General features: G+C 53.5%; 1 protein-coding gene across 1 annotated transcript; it reads right to left on the bottom strand.

Annotated features, from left to right (window-relative positions):
- Window positions 1-2,647: 2,647 nt before the first annotated feature.
- CENPM (centromere protein M) lies at window positions 2,648-13,217 on the bottom strand. Its single transcript, XM_032976229.2, has 6 exons — window positions 12,722-13,217; window positions 8,512-8,591; window positions 6,382-6,480; window positions 5,431-5,510; window positions 4,104-4,195; window positions 2,648-3,668 (listed from the first exon to the last, which is right to left on the bottom strand). The coding sequence occupies exons 1-6, from the start codon at window positions 12,776-12,778 to the stop codon at window positions 3,465-3,467; spliced, it is 612 nt and encodes a 203-aa protein (XP_032832120.1). The 5' UTR covers window positions 12,779-13,217; the 3' UTR covers window positions 2,648-3,464.
- Window positions 13,218-13,348: the final 131 nt, after the last annotated feature.

The following is a 13,348-nucleotide window of genomic DNA, read 5'->3' as shown; positions in this document are numbered from 1 at the left end:
GTTGTGAGCGTCGCTCCTCCGCCCTCCGTTGTTGTTGGAGGGCGACTGCCTCCAACTGCCCAGTAGTGTCCTTCACGAGCCTCCTCCACAGAGGCCGATCTTGACACCGCTGGTAACAGTCATCAGCAAGTCCACTCAGCTCCACGTCCTCCTGTACCACATCACTCCATCTCTTCTCTAGCCCGTGCCGCGCCTGTTTAGCCCCCCTTGATCCTGCCGAACAAAAGCTGTATAGGGCACGCGGTGGCTGGGCACGCGGGCTACGTGACCCCACACAATCGCTCCTCCTGCCTCGGTCATTCCTCCTCGCGTCTAGACACTGCCGGTGCGACCATCAGCCGCGTCAGAAGATCTCCAGGGAGGCCGAGGGGTCCGCCTCCCTCGCCAGTTTCAAGTTAAAGCCGCTAGCCACAGCAGCGCGTCAACGTGGCCACTGCCACCCGACCCACGTGCAGCGAGTACAGTGCACTCACTGATGCCTGGCGCTCCTCCTTCAAAGACTCCCCGTCTCTCTCTCTGCTTGAGGCCTCCCGTCGCGAGCAGACGGTGACATCGGCATTTAATTCCTGAACACGTTGCCTTACACACGAGTGGAGTAGACCGTGCGAGTCCACGGGTCTGATCGCGTTTCCATGCAAGTGTAGGGCCGTTCGCGTACGTTGATGAGTCTCTATGCGAGTCTGGGCCTACACGTGAGTCTGTGGGTCTCTATGTGAGTCTGGGCCTACACGTGAGTCTGTGGGTCATCTGCACGAGTCTAGGGGTCTCTATGTGTGTCTGGGCCTACACGTGAGTCTATGGGTCTCTATGTGAGTCTGGGCCTACACGTGAGTCTGTGGGTCATCTGCACGAGTCTAGGGGTCTCTATGTGTGTCTGGGCCTACACGTGAGTCTGTGAGTCTCTATGTGAGTCTGGGCCTACACGTGAGTCTGTGGGTCATCTGCACGAGTCTAGGGGTCTCTGTGTGAATCTGGGCTACACGTGAGTCTGTGAGTCATCTGCACGAGTCTAGGGGGTCTCTATGCGTGGCTGGGCCTACACGTGAGTCTGTGAGTCTCTGTGCGAGTCTGTGAGTCTCTGTGCGAGTTGATGAGTCTCTGTGCGAGTCTGTGAGTCTCTGTGCGAGTCTGTGAGTCTCTGTGCGAGTCTGTGAGTCTCTGTGCGAGTCTGTGAGTCTCTATGCGAGTCTATGGGTCTCTATGCGAGTCTCTGTGCTCGTGTTTAGGAGTCTCGATGCGAGTCAATGAATGTGCGGGTGGGTGAATGAGAGCCGCCATTGGAGCTGCGACCTATGTACAGCACCGCAAGTCCGCTGTGCTCGCACGCTTCGTGTGGTGGGGTAAAGTGTGGGGTACCCTCTCACCTCCTCCCAGGGGGTGTACTTGCCGGCAGTGGAAGAGGAGGCCGAGGAAAATAAAAGCACTTCGAGAGGTGTTGTCCAGAGCTTGCCCTCGTCGTACCCGTCTTCCAGCAGTGGCGAGAACGAGCAATTCCAGAGCTGCACCTGCACCTCGACGCCGGCAATGTTTGTACACATTCCATCGGCCACGCGGTCTGCGAGTCCACCCAGCGCGAGGCCAATGGCCGCTCCAGCCCGCCCCTCACCAACGGCGGCCATGACGCCGGAAGAGAACTTGGTCCGCCTGTGACGTCACTCCGCACCTGCCTGCCGTGCGCTGCACCACACCACGTGTCCTCTGGTATAGACGACCCCCGCCATAGGAATGTGGAATGTCCACCACTGGCTCTGCAGGGTTGTAAACAGGCATCGAGCCCAGGATGCCTTCGATGTCGCTCATTCGAGCAGGAACTTTGTGGGTGCGCTGCACGCGTGCCGGGTGCACGGAGTGGGCACCGCGCGGTGGGGAGTGGTGGCGCTGTGGTTAGCGCTCCGCTACAAACCCGGTTTCCCGCATTCAATTCCCGCTCAAGACCAAACAACTTTGACAGCGTTTGTTCAAACCGGTCCCAATCCTCCCTTAGGTCGACTCAACCTTAAACGAGTACTTGGTGCATTGTGTAAACATCGCCACCTGGTGAGACAAAGGTGGCCCGGCACGGTGCTGCTGGCTACCCACGCCCTCGTGCGCCGTGCCGGTCTTCAGAGGTGCGATGGTACTCGTCAACAGCACTTGCCCAACAATGTCAACGTCTCTGCGGGATCTTTGTTTCGTGTGTGTACTGCACGTACAGTGTGCGGTGCAATGATACAGTCACGAGGTCCAACATAAGTTCACGCAGTACGCGCGTGAGCGCGCACAGCACACGTGAACACGCCTGCGGGTTTTATAAAGTCTGGTTGGCCAGGATCGTCACTTTGTGTGTCTATATAACACAAGCGAATACTGCTCATTTCTGTGCTGCGTGCTGCTGGTATGTGTGGCGTAACACCACAGCGAGCAGCAGGCTCAGTACCAGTGGCGACTTCGATCAAGGTCAGTGGCCGGGTGGCTGTGTGTGCTACCCCACAGGCTACTGCCTGCTGCCGTGAGTGGCAGCGTTAAGACGTCAGCTGCCTGGTTGCGTCTGGCTTTCACCGTTGGCCACTGCACCCCGAACAGATACAGCGTGGATGCACGTTCACATGGCTCCCAGTGTTGGGTACGACGGGCAGGTTAGGCTTCATCACAAACGGCCAACGCAGCATTTTGCCTTTCAAATCGCATAGCTTTATTCCCAGGGTAGAGGCAGTTCAATAAAACAAAAGATAATTCTTTATTCAATCCCCTCCCATCACCGCCGCCTCTGTCCTCCGCCTGGCAGGATGACGCCAGTCAGGCGGCAGGTCGCGAGTGTTGGCGCAAAGTGTGGGTACAGCCCCCCCCCCCCCCCCACTTCAAAGACGTTTAGAGAGCGTGGAAGAATAGGCCAAGCTCCCTCGAGTGGAGGCCTCTCCGCCAGCAGTGATGTGAACGGACAACTGCAGGGCTGCACCTTTAAAAAAAATCTTAAAATTAATGTGCCGTATGCCGGACATCCCCCCCATAACCGGAAAGCCTCGTCTCCAAATCCGGCTTCGAGAGTGTTTTTGTTGTTGTTGTAAAGCTGTAGATGGGGAAATGGGCAAAGCCCGTTACCCAGCGGCTGTCTCTGGAATCGCTTTAACCCCACCACTGTAATGGATAAACGGGTTTATTCGACAGCCTCAGAATTGTGATGATAACCGATGGCAATGCTACGGGGAAATTACACAACTCAAGAAAGGCGCCTGTGCAAGTGGGGCTCGGGATAAATAACGGGCGAAACAGAAGTCACGCGCAAGAAGTTTGCTCAACAATTGGAGGTGTTTTATCGCAGGTGGAAACGACCGTAAATCTCAGCGTCGCCTCGTGAACGCAGTGCGGTTACTGGAGGTGGGCCGCGTCCGTAACTGCACCTTACAAACTCCTAAATTATAGAACAAAAAAAGATTGTGGCACTTTCGCCGGGTCGGGGGTCTCGGCCGGGCACGAGGAGGAGCGCGTCAGGCGGAGCTGCTGGCGGCGATGATGGAGCCGCTGTGCGCTTCGCTGTCCTGTGCTTGCTGCGTTTGCCGCGGTTGCTGCTGCGGAGGTCCGGGGCAGGTGAGGGCGGAGAGACGAGTGGCCGACAGCCCGGGGCAGAGGCCGGCGCACACGAGGAGCAGCCGCACTATGCGGCGAGCGGCCGCGAGCACCCCTCTCTCCGTCTACACGCACGCACGCACAGACAAAGGTCTCCCGTGTAACCTTCACAGACCCTTGGGCCAAGTGCTGTTAGCGAGCAGCACCTGTGAAAGCCTCCACGGCACACGAAGAGGTGGGTGGCCGGCACCACGCCAGGCCGCCTTTGTCTCCTCAGTGGCAGTGTTTACATATGGCACCCACTACTCAATTGAGGCTGAGTCGACCTAGGGGAGGCCCACTTTCAAATAATCATCACTGGTGTTGGCCGAGAGCGGGAATCAAACTCGGGTCACCGGGTTCGTAGCGCAGCGCGTTAACCGCTACACTACCGCTCCCCACAATACACAGGCACAACACACACACACAACAGACACATGCAGACACAATACAAAGACACACACGAGAGGCACGCAGGTGTAATGCACAGGGAGTGCCTCGTGGGTGTGTGGCGTCACCACCTGCAGATTGATGTGCAGGAGGCCTGAGTGATGCGCTTCCGCCAATTTCTGCACCACGTCCAATCCTACCGCCAGCTCGCTCGCCGGCCTGTCTGTCAACAACACCAACCAGCATTCAACGTCACCGCCACCACACGGCAAAACCACTCACCACCACTCACACGGCATAACATTTCACCGGCACCACAGCATGTCAACAACAACAACCACCACTCAACGTCACTGCCACCACAAGACCAGTCGCCAACACCGCACGGCACAACATTTCACCGACACCACAACCTTTCAACAACAACAACCACTCACAGCCGGCAAAACACGGTAAGAGTTCCTGCGTGGGGCGAGTTCACCCGCACAGCGGGTCCGGTAGATGAGAACTCTCAAGCGGTTGGGCAGCGCCAAGTTTTCTTGCGGTTTTTGGGCGGCGTTTGCGGCGTGTGCCCCGTGCCGTGGGGGCCTGGTTGTAATCACCAGCGAAACGTCACGGGACTCAAATTGTAAATGTTGTGGGTTTACTCTACTTCAACACACCGGTGTGCAGAAGTAGTAACTAATTGGCACGTTTGGTTTACTTGAAATACCTTACTCATTGGCTGTGTCAGGCGGTGGTAGGTTAACGACACATTTTTATTTACGTGCTCCAACCCAAAAAAACCCCCCTTATTATGGATAACATTGGTCGCTAAAGCCTACGTGCTGGGCTGGGCTTGTTCGCCGAGTTGGTTCAAACTCTCTTTACAAGCATCCTTAATTGTTTTCTAAATGCCGACTGACACGATTGAGTGGGGTTTACATTGTGTGGAGGACAATACTGTGACATAAAAATTGGACACTGACAAGAACAACTTGATGTGGTTACATTTTCACTTCAATTTCGATAAAATACAACTCTTTACAGCCATTGCTTTGTGGAGTGAGGTTAAATGTTTAGCACAATTCATATTTCAGGGTGGAGGATTTTAGGTTTAATTGCAGTAGGTGCCATAAAACTGCGAGAATCACTCGGCTTCCAAACATTTGACAGACATTTATTGGAAAGGAAATGCACAGGTCAGGTTGAGGGTTTAATGAATGTACGTATGTTGAACTTCTTTCGAGCCCTATGTAGCCAACCGTGCTAATCAGAGGATCTAATGAAAGTGGGTCGGGTCAGGTCAGGGGTCAAAACATGAGACCCACTCTGCACCATGGGTCACCAACAACCACCGCAACCAGCACCATGACCATCACTCACAGGCAGCACACGGTATCGACTGCCAACCACCACCACCACCACTCACACGGGCCAACACCACTCTCACACAGCTGATGAGCACAGGTGCTCTACCTTTAGTGATGGCGAAGAACACGCGGCCGATGAAGAAAGAGGCTGAGATCAGCTGTAAGGAATCCTCCACCACTCGCAGGCTGCGCACGCGCACACACACAGAGGCTTACAGCTATATACATACACACACCCAGATAAACAGGTGTACACAGATATAGACACAACAGCCGTCATTCGCCACAAAGTGGAGCTGACGTCACCACGGCGCTTATGACAAGCCAAGTGCACTTTGAGGCCAAGTAAAGTGTCGAAGGCTCACTGACAGGAGTTCACGGGACAGACCCAGGTGCCATGGTTTGATTGACGGAGATGACTGTACTCTCTACATCGGTACAAAGATCCCCCCCGTATAGCCTTACAGACTCGGAGTCAGTGCTGTTCACGAGCATTTATGAAGGCCTTTGTCTTCCTGGTGGTGATTACACACCGCACCAGGTATTCATTTGAGGCTGATTGGACCTAGGGGAGGCCCAGGACCGGTTTAGAAATTCCTCACCAATGTTGGGTCGCCAGGTTCGTAGTGCAGTGCACTAACCACTACACTACCTACGTAGGTCGACAAGATGACAACTATCCCGCTTATAGCCATAGCAGACTTTTGGGGCAAGTGCTGTTAGTGAGTAGCACCTATTAAAGCCAGCAAGGAATACGAGGGGGTGGGTGTCCACGCCTGACCTCCATCGTCTCCCCAGTGGCGATGTTTACACACCACACCAGGTACTCACTTAAGGCTGATTTGACTGAGGGAGGCCCAGCACCGGTTCAAATATTCCCCGTGATTATTGGCCGTGAGTGGGAATTGAACCCGGGTCGCCGGGTTCGTAACGCGGCGCGCTAACCACTGTGCCACCGCTCCCCACATATGTAGACACATACACTCAGACAAAGTCACACACGGACAAAGACGCCATCTGGCGTGCAAGCGAGGCGGTGGAAAGGAGGGTGCCGTGCCTGTTGATGCTGGTGAGGTCGATGAGGAGGAGGATGAGGTCAATGCGGGGTCGCCGGTGCTCGTTGTGCCCAGGGAGAGGCAGCTTCGAGGCCATGTGCCTGCGATGACATCACACACAACGAAAAACGCCATGGCGGCCAATCAAAAACCTCTTGTGCAGAGAATGCCGATTCATATATATAGATATATCTATAGGCATACCAAATTTATAGGTAAGTGATGGGTATACCGGATTCTTTCCTACATCTGCACTCTCTAACCCAGTAGTATTCCTATCCCACAGTATTCTTATCCCACAGCAATGAGGGCCCGGGGGTTTGATTCCTGACTCGAGCACGAACCTACATGGAGTGTTTATGTTCCCCACCCTGTTCTGCAGAGAGTAACACAGAGACCCATAGACTCACACAGAGACCCATAGACTCACACAGAGACACATAGACTCACACAGAGACCCATAGACTCACACAGAGACCAATAGACTAACACAGAGACCCATAGACGCAAACAGAGACCCATAGACTCACACTGAGACCCATAGACTCACACTGAGACCCATACACTCACACAGAGACCCATAGACTCACACAGAGACCCAAAGACTAACACAGAGACCCATAGACTCACACTGAGACCCATAGACTCACAGAGACCCATCGACTAACACAGAGAACCCATAGACTCACACAGAGACCCATAGACTCACACTGATACCCGTAGACTCACACAGAGACCCATAGACTCACAGAGACCCAGAGACTAACACAGAGACCCATAGACTAACACAGAGATCCATAGACTCACACTAGGACCCATAGACTCACAGAAACCCGTAGACTCACACAGAAACCAGGACTAATACAGAGACCCATAGACTAACACAGAGACCCATAGACTCACACTGAGACCCATAGACTCACACTGAGAACCATAGACTCACACAGAGACCCATAGACTCACACAGAGACCCAAAGACTAACACAGAGACCCATAGACTAACACAGAGACCCATAGACTCACAGAGACCCATCGACTAACACAGAGACCCATAGACTTACACAGAAACCCGTAGACTCACACAGAGACCCATAGACTCACACTGAGACCCGTAGACTCACACAGAGACCCAGAGACTAACACAGAGACCCATAGACTCACACTGAGACCCATAGACTCACAGAGACCCATCGACTAACACAGAGACTCATAGACTCACAGAGAACCCATAGACTCACACAGAGACCCATAGACTCACACTGAGACCCGTAGACTCACACAGAGACCCAGAGACTAACACAGAGACCCATAGACTAACACAGAGATCCATAGACTCACACAGAGACCCAGGCTATTAAAGAGACCCATAGACTGACACAGGGACCCAAAGACTCACACAGATACCCAGAGACGAACAGAGACTCACACAGAAACCCAGACTAAACAGATACCCAGAGACTAACAAAGACCCTCTCTCAGCTCCAGGCATCTGGTATTCACTTCCTCCTCGGCGCCACTTGTCACTTCTCTGTAATTTGTTTTACAATGCCTCTGAATGTCCGTTGATTTTTTATTAAATTTGTGCCTGTTAGAAATGTAATAACAATTAATGAATACCCTTTACTTTATCTCTAGCTCTAGTTATTCCCAAACACAAACCCATGACCCCAAACGCTCTCCTTATCCACGTTCCCTTGCCTGACTGTGTCGCGCAATTCACTGCGGTGGGTGGGGTTCACTCACACGTTGACGGTGAGTGGGGTTCACTCACACGTTGATGGTGAGTGTGTTCACTCACACGTTGACGGTGGGTGGGGTTCACTCACACGTTGACGGTGGGTGGGGTTCATTCACACGTTGATGGTGAGTGTGTTCACTTACACGTTGATGGTGAGTGGAGTTCACTCACACGTTGACGGTGAGTGAGGTTCACTCACACGTTGACGGTGAGTGAGGTTCACTCACACGTTGACGGTGGGTGGGGTTCACTCACACGTTGACGGTGAGTGGGGTTCACTCACACGTTGATGGTGAGTGGGGTTCACTCACACGTTGACGGTAAGTGGGGTTCACTCACACGTTGACGGTGAGTGGGGTTCATTCACACGTTGATGGTGAGTGTGTTCACTTACACGTTGATGGCGAAGGGGGAGTTGATGCGGCACAGCGCTTCGGCGAGGGCGCTCTGCCCGGGCCCCACGGCACCCACGAGCTGAGGTCAGTTACACGACAGCACGCAGCACACGTGGGTCAGTTACACGTCAGCACGCAGTACGTAGCACACGCGGGTCAGTTACACGACAGGACACAACTCAACACAGAGCAGATAGGTCAGTCAAAGAGTCCACACAGCACTCGCAAAGTACTGTACTGTCAAATTACAATAACCGCCGTTCTTCATTAAGTGGCGCTTGTGCCAGGCTAGGTGCACTTCTGATGCCACGTGAAGTGTCGAAGGCCCACTGGCAGGTCACGGAAGAAACCCAAGTGCCATGGGTTGACTGAGATGACTAGCAGATGCAGCAAATGTGCTGCCCACCGTGTCAAATAGTAACACGCGACAGTACACATACAATCAGTCGACAGTACACACACAGCCAACACTGAGACTCAACACAGGACACACAATAAACAGCACATTTACAACACACAGTAACAACGGCGATGACACACGAAAAAACACAGTACACACACAGTACAAAGATCCCCCGTATAACCTTCACAGGACTGTTGGGACAAGTGCTGGAAAGGCACACGAGGGGGTGGGTGGCCAGCACCACACCCGGCCGCTTTTGTCTCCCGAGTGGGGATGTTTTTTTTACGCACCAAAGCAGGTACTCATTTGAGGCTAAATCGACCTAGGGGAGGCCCAGGACTGGCTCAGAAACTCGTCACTGATGTTGGCCGTGAGAGAAAATCAAACTCGGGTCGCCAGGATTCGTAGTGCAGCGCGCTAACCGCTACACTACTGCTCCCCACACAGTGCACAGTAACCCAACAACCACCATTCACCACTAAGTGGCGGCGACGTCACCACGACGCTTGTGCCAAGCTAGGTGCACGCTGAGGCGACGTGAAGTGTCGAACGCCCGCTAGCAGGAGGTCACGAGGCAGACCCAGCAGGTGCCATGGGTCGACTGACTGAGATGACTGGCAGATGCACAACCGGTTCCCTTACTGTGCCAACATTAACACACACAGTAACACACACAAGAATAACACACACACAGTAACACACAGAGTACACACACAGAGTAACACACACAAGAATAACACACAGAGTACGCAGAGTAAAACAAAGACAAATACAAAGATCCCCCATTTGGCCTTAACAGACTGTGGTGGCAAGTGCTGTTAACACGCATGAACGATGGCCCGCACGGCATGAGGGGATGGGTGGCCAACATTTTGCATCGCCGCCTTTGTCTCCCCAGTCTCGATATTGGCACACTGCACCAGATACTCATTTGAGGCTCAATCGACCGAGGGGAGGCCCTGGACAGGTTCAGATAATCGTCACCGTTGTTGGCCGTGAGCAGGAATCGAACCTGGGTCGTCAGGTTCGTAGCGTAGCGCTCACCGCTACACTACCGCTCTGCTAAAACACACACAAAGTAACAACAACAACCGCCATTCGCCACTAAGTGGCGGTGACGTCACCACGACGCTTGTGCCAGGCTATGTGCACCGTGAGGCCACGTGAAGTGTCGAACGCCCGCTGGCAGGAGGTCACTGGGCAGACCCAGGTGCCACGGGTCGACTGACTGAGATGACTGAGATGACTGGCTGATGCACCACCTGTGCCCCCTACTTTGCCAACCTGCTGTGCTTTAGCCACCCGGCGCTCCGCTCGTTGTTCTGAGCGTCGCTCCTCCGCCCTCCGTTGTTGTTGGAGGGCGACTGACTCCCAACTGCCCAGTAGCATCCTTCACGAGCCTCCTCCACAGAGGCCGATCTTGACACCGCTGGTACCAGTCATCGGCAAGTCCACTCAGCTCCACGTCCTCCTGTACCACATCACTCCATCTCTTCTCTAGCCCGTGCCGCGTCCGCTTAGCCCCCTCAATCCGGCCAAACAAAAGCTGTTTCGGCATGCGGTGGCTGGGCATGCGGGCTACATGACCCAGCCATCGCAGCCTTGCCTGCCGGAGGAGCTCACCGATGGGACCCTGCCCAGATCTTTCAAGGATTTGTGAGCTCCTCACACAATCCAGTCTGGTTAAACCCAGGATGGATCGTAGGCAGGCCAGCCTAAATGTTTCTAACCGGCGAAGATGTTCCATTAAGGGGGTCCACGTTTCGCAAGTGTAGAGAAGGGAGGGAATGACCGTGGCCGAGAAGACCTGAAGCTTAGTGCGGAGCAACAGACCAGGTAGCTTCCATACGTTACGCAACCGATGAAAAGACATTGCCGCTCGACTGATTCGGAGTGAGACCTCTGCTGTTAAACTGGAGCCTGTCATAAGCACACTGCCCAGGTATGGGAAACTCTCCACTCTCTCCACAACTGCCCCATCACCAATTAGGAGTTGTGGGGGTGGAGTGTCCGATGGTACAAAATACCCAGGCAGGTGCTTAGTTTTGGTGGGGCTGATGGTAAGGCCCCATCTCTTAGTGGCACGCTCCAGTCTCAGCAGCAGCGTCTCCAACTCCTCCTCTGAATGAGCAGCTATTACCAAATCATCAGCATACATAACGTGGTTGAGCAATAGGGAGCCATCCCTTGACCGCACCCAGGCATCGATCAGCCTCCCATTATATCTGTACCAAATGGAGATTCCCCCGGTACAGCTATTGAAGGCTTCATAAACTACGTGGTCAAAATAGATGTTAAATAATGTGGGAGCCAGACGACATCCCTGTCGCACCCCAAGGTGTACAGGGAATGGCTCTGACTCCCGGCCACGTAGTTTTACCCGGGCCCGCTCACCATGATGAAGGTCCTTAATGATTGTGAGCAGAGGGTCAGGTACTCCAAAAGCACGAAGAACAACCCAGAGCCCAGGCCTACTGATGGTATCATAGGCCTTGACCAGGTCAATAAAGCAGAGATGTAGGTCTTGCTGGAATTCCCTACACCTCTGCTGTAGCAGACGGACAGAAAATATGGCATCTGTGCAGGACCGCCCTTTCCTGAAACCGCACTGGGGCTCCGCAAGCCTCTCCTCAGCGTGCCTGGGAAGGCGATGTTGAATAATCCTTGCCAGGACCTTTCCCGGCACACTGAGGAGTGAGATGCCCCTGTAGTTGTTACAGTCTGTGCGGTCCCCCTTCTTAAAGAGGGGGACCACCAGGGCATCCTGCTGCGGAACCCGTCCAGTGGTCCAGACTGTTGTTATGATGTCATATAGGGCAGTCTGCAACATAAACGCCATCCTCCCTCAGCATTTCGCTTGGGAGGTCATCTCTGCCCGCTGCCTTTCCTGGTCTCAGACTCCGGATCGCCTTCAGTACTTCCTCAACAGATGGTACTTCAGCCAGCCACTTCTTCCAATATTTGAGTCACTGCAGCCTCAGCAGGGTCATCCTCACTTTGTGCCACGATGTTTTCCTGGCTGAGGGATTTCCCTTCCCCCAGGACCTCACAGAAATGCTCAGCAAATCTGCAAATCTGCAAACCTGTTCCTGGGGGTCGGAGATTGGATCACCGTTTTTTCCCCTAATGATGGTAATAGGTGTGGCGCTGCAGGTTACTTTTCTGATGGAGTTAAATAGAGATTTGTGATCACGGGCCACTGAGGCAGACTCCATCTCCTCAGCAACCCTCGACCACCACCCATCCTTGCAGCGCCTCACGGCTCTCCGAACCTCCGAGCGAAGGCTGCGGTAAGCACACACACAGTATATACACACACACACAGTAACACACACAAAGTAACACACACAGTACACACAGTACACGCACACACAGTACACACACAGTACACACAGTAACACACACAAAGTAACACACAGTACACACACAAAGTAACACACACAGTGTACACACACAGTACACACACAGTAACAGACAGTAACAGACACAGTAACACACACAAAATAACACAGTAACACACACAAAGTAACACACACACAGTAACAAAGTAACACACACACAGCACACACACAGTACACACATAGTAATGCACAAAGTAACAACAACCGCCATTCGCCACTAAGTGGCGGTGACGTCACCACGACGCTTGTGCCAGGCTATGTGCACCCTGAGGCCACGTGAAGTGTCAAAGTAACACACACACAGTACACACACACACACAGTAACACACACAAAGTAACACACACACAGTACACACACATTACACACACACAGTACAAACACAGTAACAGCGCCCCGTTCCTCACCAGCACCGTAGCCGTACGCGGCTCGGGAAGTTTCGCGAAGGGGTGGAGCACGGCCATGGATGCCGCGAGAGTCGCTCGATTCTACCTCCCGTCTCTCCCCGTCTCTCCCTCTCTCTCCTCGTCTCTCCCTCTTCCTCCTCGTCTCTCCCTCTCCCTCCTCGTCTCTCCCTCTCCCTCCTCGTCTCCCTCCTCGTCTCCTCTCCCCGTCTCCTCTCCCTCCCCGTCTCCCTCCGGTCTCCTCTCTCCGTCTCTCCTCTCGTCCGTTGCCGAAAGCGAAATTCCCGCCAAAACGTCCAAACAGTGGTGGGAAACAACTTCCGGCGCGGCCTGAAGACGTCACATCTCCCGGTCGCGATGACGTCACATCTCCCGGTCGTGATGACGTAATCGCCTCCCCCCGACGCTTTAATCACATGCCGTGTCAACCCATCGGGTGTGCCCCGCAACAACAAGACAAACAACACATATTCTAAGTTTTTTCGGTAAAGTCACGTTGAAGGGAAACAACAAAATAATAAAATATATATAAAACACTAAAAATTCTCACGACGTTTCGACCATAACTCAAACGGTCGTCTTCAGTTATGGTCGAAACGTCGTGAGAATTTTTAGTGTTTTATATATATT

The sequence above is a fragment of the Petromyzon marinus genome, chromosome 58 (genome assembly GCF_048934315.1).
Source record: "Petromyzon marinus isolate PM22_M1 ecotype Great Lakes invasive population chromosome 58, UKy_Petmar_22M1.pri1.0, whole genome shotgun sequence".
NCBI classification, from domain to species: Eukaryota; Metazoa; Chordata; class Hyperoartia; order Petromyzontiformes; family Petromyzontidae; genus Petromyzon; species Petromyzon marinus.
Note: the sequence above shows the minus strand (reverse complement) of the source record. Positions and strands in the feature narration are given on the sequence as shown.